This window comes from Filicampus tigris, chromosome 13, assembly GCF_054856515.1.
Source record: "Filicampus tigris isolate MCC_2025a chromosome 13, RoL_Ftig_1.0, whole genome shotgun sequence".
NCBI lineage: Eukaryota > Metazoa > Chordata > Actinopteri > Syngnathiformes > Syngnathidae > Filicampus > Filicampus tigris.
In genome coordinates, this window is record NC_141229.1 from 1520916 (window position 1) to 1532375 (window position 11460).

At 41.3% G+C, this 11460-nt stretch overlaps 1 protein-coding gene and 1 long non-coding RNA gene across 4 annotated transcripts in view; one reads left to right on the forward strand and one right to left on the reverse strand.

Moving 5' to 3' along the window:
• Positions 1–1296: 1296 nt before the first annotated feature.
• On the reverse strand, positions 1297–10484 carry LOC147137052 (protein LBH). The gene is made up of 5 exons (XM_086050621.1): positions 10353–10484; positions 9518–9696; positions 5437–5494; positions 4628–4778; positions 1297–3721 (listed from the first exon to the last, which is right to left on the reverse strand). The coding sequence occupies exons 3-5, from the start codon at positions 5491–5493 to the stop codon at positions 3669–3671; spliced, it is 261 nt and encodes an 86-aa protein (XP_085906747.1). The 5' UTR covers position 5494; positions 9518–9696; positions 10353–10484; the 3' UTR covers positions 1297–3668.
• LOC147137053 (uncharacterized) overlaps positions 10008–11460 on the forward strand; it is a 43595-nt gene continuing 42142 nt past the window's right edge. For all 3 annotated transcript variants that reach the window (XR_015089428.1, XR_015089429.1, XR_015089430.1), the window contains exons 1-2: positions 10008–10089; positions 11342–11416. This is a non-coding gene — a long non-coding RNA (uncharacterized LOC147137053). The remainder of the gene's footprint in view (positions 10090–11341; positions 11417–11460) is intronic.

Sequence of the window (11460 nt, forward strand, 5' to 3'; positions counted from 1 at the left end):
GGGGGGGATGAGGGTCTTCAGTCGAGTGAAGACTGCCAACAGAGGCGAGCGGAGCACACAAACGCTTGAAAGAGTCGTTTGAAGCTGGCGATGGCAGCAAGCGGAGACAAAAGTGGCGGCGCGGCGCACTTTGACATCTTCATCAAACCTCGGCAGTGCCGCTCTCATGGCCGTGTTAAAAGCTACTTTCAAACTTGCCGCTTGACAACGCAATGAATGGGATGCAATCAAACAAAAAGGGCAGATGGTGTGTTTGTTGCATTTCCGGTTCATCATTGGCCTCTTTTACACAGAAACCATGTGTGAAATCATCAGAACCGTAGCAGTCGATCCAGAATGTAGCCGTCTGTGCCTTTTCACGTGGAATCCAGAAAAAGCAGGATCCTGACACAACTACTATGTCAATATCCGCCTTTTCTAGTGTTCTGTGTGAAACCGTCACTAGCGCCTCTCACGCAGAGTTGATGCTGCAAAAACGCTGCATCGAAGCCGTAACAATAGATGCGGCATTCGTTTGCCTGTGCCGCTCACTCGGTAACCAGTGAAAGGCAGGTTATTGTCAATATCCTGCTTTTGCTGGGTTCTGTGTGAAAAGTGGTGTTTCAGAACTGTAACAGTAGATCCGTGTCCAGCGACCTTTGCCTTTCACACCGAACCCAGTAAAAGGCAGTATATTAGACAAGTTATGCCAATCTACTGCTTTTGCTTGGTTTTGTGTGAACTGTCACTCACTCTTTTCACACAAGTTTCCGCAAAAGTGAGGTAACTAAATGTCATTAAAATCAGAAATTGGAATTTTGTGACAAAAACGAAAGAAATCTGAGAAAGTATTTTGTGGTCCAGGCCGTGATAAGGTACACATTTAGATGTTCAATAAATAAAAAACCAAAATATTGTTCTGTTTCCGTCCAATTTTTTTGGCACAGTCTTCTTCCTCCTCCGAAAAAGTAATTGACAGTAGCCGCATCCCCTCATCTTCTCAGGAGCGACCTCGCTTGCTCCGACTTGGCGCTTCTCGCCGAGGTGTCGTTAGAAAAGGTCACGCCCAGACGGAGAGAAGCACATGTGGATGGGAGACAAAAGGAGGCAAGTATCCAGCTCAGCTTAGCCAGACGGCAACGTGACCTTTCATTAAGTCGCCAAAGTGCACGAAGCGATGAGGACGATGATGATGCTTGTTGGTGGTGGCGTCGTCGTGGACGCTTTGTCAGCCCAACAACGCTTTAGAGTTCACGCAAACACACCGAGGGGATCCTTTCAGGGAATCGAATGTAAACACGCCAAATGCTGCAACACTTGATTTCATTCATTTATTAATTTTTTTTAAAAAGACAAAAAAAGCAAAAACAAATGCTCAACAATTCTAATTTTCTCCCCGCTAAACACAGAATGATTAAGTCATTACGCATCATGAAAGACATTTCACTTCAATAGAGCTCCAAAAACGATTACCGGTATATTGGTACATGTGAAGAAAGGCCCTTCACTTCAAAAGAGATCCAAAAATGATTGTTATTATGTACCATGGAAGATCCCTTCACTTTAAAAGATGCCCTAAATCAGGGGTGTCAAACTCATCTTTGTCGCGGGCCACACCGTAGTTTCTGTTTTTCTTGGAGGGCCGTTATAATTTGAAGCCATATACATTTGATAATTGCCTTATATTATCACATATACACAACAAAATGACTGAAAAATACTTTTTGAAATCAAAGACGAGTAAAAACGGCTAGGTCAACTATTTTAACATTTATTCTAAAGAAGGGATTGGTTAAAAAAATAAAAACATGATGAAGGCGGAAGTAACACGCCGAAAACATGCCAGGTAATTAAACGACCTAAACACTATTGTCTGCAATAAATGAATAGGTCAAAAATATATTTCAAAAAAAAATCTTGCAAAATCTCATATCTCAGTGTTATTAAAAGTGAAGACAATTTGAAAGAAACATGAAGTCGACCCATATGATCTGCCTTCGTGGGCCATATAAAAGGATGTCGCGGGCCGGATCTGGCCCCCGGGCCTTGAGTTTGACACCTGTGTCCTAATTGATTGTCATTTTGTATCACGAAAGAGCTTTCACTAGGACAGAGCGCCAAAAATGGTGATGCAATTATGATTCATGAAAGACCTTCCACTTGAAGAGGGCTCCAAAACTGATCATTGTATTTTGTATCGTGAAGGACCTTTCACTTTAGAAGATCTCTCAAAATGGTGACCTTATTTTGTATCACGGAAGACCTTTCACTTGACAATGATTGCATACATTTCAGCTCTCTATAACTGTGAAGCTTAAAATAACACCACAAACGAAAACCCTTCTAACATTTAAATTCATCATTTATATTTGAAAAAAAAAATATATATATACATATGTTGCAGGCTATATTAACTTTTTCTCCGAGGTCACAAAGATCAAAATTATTTTTTTGTACAATCATTTTACCTTCCAAGATTTTACCTCAGTGTTCCACAACAAAACGGCCTCCTGAGTTTGCTAACTTCTTTCTAAGCAAAATACTCCAAATACTTTAAAACATGGCAGCTATTAAATATGAAAGCAATCAGCACCTCACATCAGTTACATCATGTAGTACTCTAGTCCATGTAGAAAAATACACAAAATCCTACAATTACTTGTACTAGCACCAGTAGTAAGACTACATATTGGTAGCGCTATACAATAGAACATGTACAAGGACAAATTGCAGTAGTCTAGTAGTAGTTGTAGCAATCATAGTATTGCAGCACACTGTAATTGGAGTAGCTGTTAGTAGCAGCAAGTGTAGCAGTAATCGTCCAGAAGTAGGTGCAGTAGTAGTCTACTAGTACTGCTTGTGATAGCTGTCGTACAAGTATAGAAGTAATTGTAGTAGCACTGCTAGTAGGTGTTGTAATTGGACTATCTGAAGTAGGTCTAGTAGTGCTGGTAGTCGTAGTACGGCTCGTTATATTGCAGTCGTACTACTTGTATCGCTTCTTGGCACGGTACCCAAGTGGAGCAACACTAGCATTTTTTGAAATAATTAGTTTGCTTGAGATGGAAAGAAAGTTCAAAGGTACCGAGTTTATAGTACAACTTTAAAGACTCCACTCACCCACGTCGGAACACAAACGTCCATCGAGGGGCTAACTTTCCAGCGGCACTAAGGAAGTTAACATTTCCTTCTCTATTGATAAAAAGCAGTAGACAAGCATGCTCTAAAGATAACATACTGCCCCCTGCAGGGTTGGAGGGACATGCCAAGGACTAGCTTGTTGATTTCAGATGACCAATGCTTTTCAAAAATCTATAAATGACAAACATGATTGTTTTTAAATCTGTGTTTTCATTTATTTGTTGTATCTTTGTGAGTCACATTACAAAAAAATAGTTGTTGTTTCTTTCCACAAAAATGAAATTTCCAAGGTACTAACGTTACTATTTTATGGGAATAAACCAGGAATTTCCAAGTTGGAATATTCCCAAAATTCCAGAAATGTTCTACCTCTTTGCAAGCCTAGTTGGCACCTCAAGGTCTATATAAACACACGCTTCTATTCTTTGTGTTTTGGAGTGTGTGTGTGTGTTGTGTGGAAGTGCTCTTCTATTTGACGTCTCACGCGTCCACACATGGACTAGTAAGTCACCGTTCCCATAGAGGTTTCGTTTTTCTGCAGGGTGACGTCAGTTGGAGCTCTGAGCCTTCGCCCCATCACCGGATCCAGTTGGGACCTCATCTGGAAGAACAACACGCTAGGTTATTATTCATTTGCGTTTTTTACAGCCCCCCAAAGCAGTTGGTAGTTTAGGATTTGTGAACCCTGGTAAGTTTCCAACAAAGTCTTGGTCTTGACTGGGTTTCAGTCCCTCAAGGACTTGGTCTCAACTCAGTCTCAATCTGTCAAACTCAACTCCCAAACTCAACTCAACTCCTGTCTCAACTCCTTTAGGTTTTAACTTGCTCTCAACCTGCCTTTTTTGTTTTAACTTTGTCTCAATCTCTCAATGGTCTCGACTTGATCTCAATCCCTTACAACGCTGCTCTTGACTCTATCCCAACCTCTCAAATGCTTGTACTTTAATTGATCTCACATCTTCAAGTATTGGTCTTGACTTGGTTTCAACCCCTCCCAGTCTTGGACTGGATTTGGTCTAATCCCATTAAATTCTTCGTCCCGAATCAGTATTCTTGTCTATACCCATTTAAGACTTGATATTGACTCAGTCTGAAGCCCTCAAAGGTCTTGACTTGGACTCAATGCATCAAAGTTTTGGTCTTGTCTTGGTCTCAACCCTCCAGTGTCCTGGTATTGACTCAGATCCCCACTCCTCAAAATTTTGTTTGGAACATGGTCTCAACTTGCCTGGATCTTGAGCTTGATTCAGTCTCAACCCCTCAAAGGTTTTGACTTGGCCTCAAGTCTGAAGCCCTGGTCTTCACTCAGTCTCAACTCTGTGAAAGCTCTTCACTACACTTCTCAAACCCTTAAAGTCTCTGTCACGACTTAGTCCCAACCTCTCAGTCATGGTCTTGACTTGGTCTCTGCTTCTTAAAGTATTTTGGTCTTGAAACGTTCAATAATATTTTGATCATTTCCCCATCCCCAAGCACCACCATGACGTTCGGATGCAGTCTTCCTCACCAACTGGTTTGGTCTGAGCGTCCGGTGAGCTGGGTTCAGGTGGCCACCGCAGCTCGCCACTCTCCACTTCCGGCCCGTCTGTCGGCTCCACCACGATGGAGGGAAGCCTCTTGGACAACTTTGGATGCCTTTCATGGGAATCTGGGAATATCTGCAAGTTTATGTAAGGTTGACTGCAGGGGGGCACACTGGTGATGTGGTTAACTGGGGGCGAGAACATGTGACAGCACATGTGAGAGACCAACAACGCAGTAAAAATTGGATTAGTAAAGCCGCTAACAGTGTGCAGCATCTGATGGGAAGCTGAATGGTACTCAGCTCAGCTTTGTTTGAACACAAGTAGGGCTGGACTCTTCAAGTTTATTTGTCAACACAATTTTTTTTTTAATCTTAATTTTTTAGTGGCTTCCATAGTTCAAAGTTAATCCATGCTGACATGCACTGCATGATTCCAGATTTTTTTTCAAATCATCGCTAATGTGATGAAGACCAAGATGATGTCGACGAGTCAAATGTTATTAAATTTTGAATAACGTAACTGGAATTTCTCTTTTCTCTGAGCAAAAAAAAATCTGAGAATTTATGTAACGGCCATATCGCCACTGCCTTAAGTTAACCAAATCATCAGACACGCTGTCTTCCAGAAAACACAGCAACGCTTCATAATGAGTGTGATGACATCAACTCATATTTTACTCCAGTGACTCACTCATCCATCACCACCACCGCTGTTGGACATTGCTGCGAGGACAAAGCTGGCGGAAAAAACATACAAACATCTTCATTCACACCCACTTCTGGAAGGATACTGCGTCCTGGTCGCCTCCTACTGCACCCGACTCCAGAGAGTTCATTACCTCGGTCATCCTGCACAAAGCAAACAACTCAGGATCATTAGTCCTTAAGTCTTAGACCATTAGTTGGTTCCAAAGCTTTGGATCTTTGGAAAAGATAACAGAGGCATATTGGAAGCATGCAGAGTTTTCATTTGTTTGCTTGTTTGTTTGTTTGTTTGTTAAAAAACAATGAATTAAGGTGGTCTTGGTTTTACTCGGTCTCAGTCAGTCAAGTCTTGGTCTTGCCTCAGTCTCAACCCCCCAAAGGTCTTGACTTGGTCCCAACCCTTCAAAGAATGTGACTGGGTCCATTAAAGTCTTTGTTTTCACTCCTCAATGTCTTGGTGGTTGACTCAACCACTCAAAGTCTTGATCTCCAACTGCCCAAGTCCTGGTCTTGGCTGGGTCTCAGTCCTTCAAAGGAGCTGACTTGGTTTTTGCTCCTCTAAGTCTTAATCTCAATTCTTCAAAGTCTTGACTCAGTTTCAAGCCTTCATTGTCTTAACCTTGACTTGGTCTCAAGCCATTCAAGTCTTTTTCTTGCTCTCGAATTGGTCTCAACCGCTCAAAGCACTTGATTGGGTCTCTATCTGTCAAAGTCTTGGTTTTGTCTTAATTCCTTCAAGTATTGGTCTTGACTTGGACTTAACCCCTCTAAGGTCTTCATTTGGTCTCAATCCCTGAATGTTTTGGTCCCGAATTGGTCTCAGGTCCTCGAAGGTCTCGACCTGGCCTACACTTCTTAAGCAGGGTAGCAACTCCTCGGTCTTGACTCAGTCCCAACCCCTTAAAGTCTTGGTTTTGACTAGCTCTCAACCCTTTGTTACGCCTCTGAGGCTGCAATTTTTGTGTGTAAGCGCCCAGAGACGTGGGCTCAGTAAAATCAATATACTTGACAAGAAAAGTGCGCTTTGTGTTGGTGCATGACTTGTATTGGAGTGTTTTTGAAGATTGTGCTTCTGCCTTCCTCGACGGCCTCTTATTCCGACACGCTGAAGCCTGAATGCAGCCTTTATCGGTCTCTTAGTTACACAACGCGCCGGTCTCCAAATGACCTTCTGCGGGTTTTAAACACGGCCGTTTTTCTTGTATCTTTATGGTTCGCTTTGACGAGAGTAAACTGGCGGTGGGGGTTTTCCTCAATGTTCCGCAAAGCTCCCACACAAACGTTGCTTTTCTTCTCAGCATAGTGCGACTGGCGAGCTCAGCGACAGCCGAGCGCTGATCATTTGTGGACTCCATCGCCTAGGAGTTGCCGGTCGTGACGGTCACTGACCACATGGTCAGAGGTGGGCGAAAGTACGGATACGGGGGCACAAAAAACACATTTTAAAATTTGGCCCATCGAGCCATCGAGTCCAATTTATTACAATTAAATACATTATAAATAGTAAAATAATAATAATGGGAATTGAATATTATCCTGGCATTAAAATAAACAATTTTTCATATTCTACAGTTTCACATCCCCATATAACTCTTATTTTTTTTCTTTTTAAACCTCATCTATGGCGCTCCTGGCCCATTTTATCATCCGTTTCTAAAATTCTTATGGCCTTTGAGCACTAAAGTGCACCCCCACTTCACCACCTCCTGCCCCTCCCCCCCTCACTCCAGAGTCACCTGGAAGTACCGTCCAGCCTCCTTTCGACTGTCTTCACAAGTTATGTCACTTTTCATACAATTCGTCAGCAGTGGAACGGCAGCTGCTGTTGCCATGGGTACCGAGGGATGAGATTCCTGTGATGAGTTGAGTGAGTGGAGCACTTTGCTTGAGCGCGCAAGGCCCACAGCTGATTCGGGGAGTACTCGTGTGTGGCGTCAATCACCAGAGGACACGTTGTTGTGCCAAAAAGCTGCCGTTGCTTCTTCTTCTCTTTTCCGCTCCGCAACACAATGTAGCTCTTATCCCTCATCAGAGGCCGGTATTGTTCCTCCGGAAGAAAATGTGTGCTCTTCAGTCTTCAGAAGTGTGTGCATTCACACCGCGACATGTCATAGACACGGGTATTGAAATTGCGATGCCGAGTAGGACGCTTCAGCTGGCAAAAGATGGCGGCAAAGCATTTGAAACAGAGAGGCCCATAAAATCATGACCCCATGTTACATAAACGACTGTATTCAGTGAAACTCAAACAAACCACCTTCACATGAGGCTCATCAACAATATTAGCAATTAGCAAACTTAAATAACACGCTAGCACCAACTGCAGACCTGACATCCCATGGGGTCAATCAAAAATGCGCACAAAACGCCATGAAGTCATTCAACTCAAGTTTTGGCATTCACAAAAATGTATTAACTGTTAGAGAATACGGTCAAAATGTACACTATCAAAAAGACAAAAAACACAATCAATGAATTGAAGCTAACAACAACACCAAGATTTCACGAGACGGAGCCATATACTTTAATTACGTTAGGCTGAACAAAAAACAGCCTGCAGAAAAGATTCTCTGTGGATAAGATTAGAAAAAATAAATCTGCGCATATGCAACTGCAAATTCATGACTGGCAAAATCACAAATGCAGTATCCAGGCTAGCTTGCTACACAAACTTCACTGGTGGAGACGGTTGCACTTGTCTACAGCCTTTGTTTTCCTGAAAGGAAGACAAACACTATTGATGCTGCAAAAAGAAACAAAATAAAGCTGATTTATTATTAGTATTAGGGACATTGGTGCTAATTTGGAGCATCATAAATGAGACTGTTCAAATAGTTGCACTCACTGCATCTGTGGTTTTTGGTTCAGAAAAAGAGGACAACCGGCCACTTTCCCAAAAAGAAAAGATTTAAGTGTCATATCAATTAATAGAGCCATTTGTGTTTTTATAATAAATGAGACTCATACTGTGTCTCTTGTCGTTTGTTTCCTAAAAAGAAGACAAGCTATTGCTGTTGCACTTTCTTAAAAAGAAAAGGTTTATGCGGTTATACATGATTAAATCTTTACTTTCAATCGTTCATTCGGTGACAAGCTAACGGCTAGGTTTATGCAGTTTTTCCAACGTTTCATGGTAAATGTCATTAAATCGCTTCCTCTTTCCACAAAAGAAAAGCACTTTTGCATTTGAGTTGAATGTCAACCAAAACGTCAGTTACCTAAATTGTTGTTGGCATTGTTGGTGGAACCTTAGTAAAAGTTATTTATGACTGACTGTACTATCTGTGTTATAACTTTCGTAAAATAGAAGAAATGAATACAATTTTGGCCCGTGATGAGATCTCAAGTACTTTTACAAACGTACCAAATGTCAACATCATCCAAAGCTGTGACAGGTGTTCTGCACACAAGAAAATGCTGGGAAAATGTCAACGTATCCTATACATGTAAGAATCCACTTGTCTACAACGGTAACTAATTTAGAAATTTAGAATAATGTGCAAATACACTCCGATACAGGACGGAAAAGTATTATTTCCTGAGACGATCAGCAAATATGCTAAAAAAGGATGAGCGCAACAACTGTCCGTGCTCCAAATACAAAAAAAACAAACATGTTTTTTGTTCACCATGTAATAAAATGCCAAAGCATGGATTATGGACTATACTGTGGTGTTTTGTTGTCAAATTTCAAACATTTTACAAGGAGGCGATTTAAATTCTGATCATAAAACCCCTTCCACATTTCAATATTTGTAACTTATCGCCAATACACAGAATCACATGAATACATTCTTAATAACAGTTAAAGGGTGTCCAAATATAGTTCCTGTCCACACACAGCATGCATCCTTGTGGTATTTTAAAGTCATTTCCTCTTCCCTTTTTGTTACTGCGGTGCATAAATGTTCATACTGTGTGTGATGGATGATGAATAATTGAGCTTCTTCACAACAGGTAGCCTAGTGGCTTACTGACACTATGAATAGATTGTAGAGTGATTCGCTGTATAAAGAAACACCCACACTTATGCACACCAAATGTTTCAAATGTCCAACATCTCCATTGGGAAAGTTTCAACAATATACTCTTGCATTTTTAGATTGCTTCATTGACATACAGAATATAGATGAAAATGTTTGGCTTTATCAATAAAAAGCTCCTTACCTGTCTGTTGGTCTAGATTAAGAAGCTCCTCATCACAGGGCTGCTGCTGGTGATGATGATGCGGATGCCGATGAAGATGCGGACTGTTGTGGGCGACAGGCGGCAGAGTCTCCCGGTCAAGTTGCCCAGCAAACTGTTGGGCGCATGCGCAGTTGGGAGCGCCACGGCCACTCCAAGTGCTGTCGAAAATACGGTTACTTCCAATGCGAGACTGACTCGACATGACTCCACTGGGTCATTTGTCATTTAAATTTTCCCCCAACGCTCTTTGAACAGCGACGTCCTCGTTTAGAGATAGAGCACAGAGTGGAATTAGGATGTTGAATCAACATATTGGTACCTGTTTATAAAGTGCTTTGTTACAGCTTCAGCTGTTATGAAATACGCTATATAAATAAAATTGTATTGTATTGTTATAAAATGCGCTATATAAATACAATTGTATTGTATTGTATTGTATCGTATATTTCGCAGGTGCAGTAGTTTCCAAGGCACACCTGAACGCAACACAAGTTCAAGCGCAAGACTCGAGACTTTCGACATCTTTTAATTAGCCGTTCGCCGAATCTTAGGTAAATGTTCCCGAAATCTCTCTAAAACTTGAACTGGTTCACGTATAAATAATCCGCTTTATGTTTTAGTAAGTGGTGAAAGTTGTTCATTCGAACTGCACCACTGTAACATTTCGAAGGCGGGAGTTAGCGTGGTTAAAGTCTGTGTTAGCTTGACAGCGTGGCGAAAATAAATTGTTTTAAAAAAAGACCCTCAAAAACTCAACATTTTGCTGCCACCTGTTTCGTTTCGTATCAGAGTCACCGTGAGTGTTAAGTCAAACCTTTTAGGTGAGCTGTGTCTCCCTCTAGGGTGGAAATGCAGCATCAACCGGCAAAGCCGCCATGAGCTGTACTTGGAGCAACAAAAGAACTGGGGCAGAACACAAGAGACAAAGCATAGCGCTCGGAAGTAACGAAGTACAAATACTTAGTAACTTCACCTAAGTCGATTTTTACGTTATCTTTACTTTGTTTGAATATTTAATGTTCTGTCGAACTTCTACTTTCACCCCCTTACATTTGAAAATGAATATCTGTGCGTTCGCTTTACTTGAAACATGCCGTAAAAATATAGACAGGTAAAGTCAACCACGGATGTTTGGGTCTTATAAGGCAGTAAAAATAGGGACAGCAGTGTGAATCAAGGAGCATTCAGAACAACGGCAGACGATTTGGATAAGTAAGATATTCCCCATCCATGGACGTATTTAAGAAAATTGAATCGACTCTGAGAATGTTTTGCAGCAAATACACTGCCTTATGCCACCCTACAACCTGTCACCGGCATTCAGAAATTGTCAGTCTTACCTGAAAAAACACATACATTTGAGGTATATTTTTTCAGTTGTTAGCGAATTAATCATTAATCAATTAATCCTCTTGTTCTTCACAGTATGGGCACTGTGCAAGTTAATAAAAGAGGCAAACTATTGTGTGTGTGGGGGGGGTGCGTGTGTGCGCCTGTGTGTGTGTGTGTGTGTAGTTTTTTTTTCCATTGTGAAACTGGCAACTGTCTATAATTGGCAGGAAAAACTAAATTTTACTTTTGTATAATGTGATAATTATATACATATCACTCCACCAAACTCACACACTTGTCAACTGTTTGGTAACAGCCGTGTGGAAGTTTAAGATTGACTTGGTTGTTTATCGTCACAATTGATTCATGGGCAGACGGTCACACAGCTATTTGGACACAAACTTTAAAAAGTCAATTTGTCCCTTTTAATGTTTGTAATGTATCCAACTTTTCTGTTCCCTGTGCACAAAGCAAGTTTCGTAAAGGCATGTGAGTTTGGTGTGGAAGAAGTCATCTGGAGCTCTGACCTCCCGTCATCACTGTGTGGTAAGATATGAACTCTTCAGACATGCTTTGACTAATAATATGTA

What these genes read in the sequence shown, in the direction of transcription:
- LOC147137052 (XM_086050621.1), bottom strand. Translation starts at nt 5,493, where the DNA reads ATGACCGAGGTAATGAACTCTCTGGAGTCGGGTGCAGTAGGAGGCGAC. An exon ending in TAGGAGGCGACCAGGACGCA is followed by an intron (nt 4,779 to 5,436) that starts GTATCCTTCCAG and finishes ATAAACTTGCAG; the next exon opens with ATATTCCCAGATTCCCATGA. An exon ending in CGCTCAGACCAAACCAGTTG is followed by an intron (nt 3,722 to 4,627) that starts GTGAGGAAGACT and finishes TTGTTCTTCCAG; the next exon opens with ATGAGGTCCCAACTGGATCC.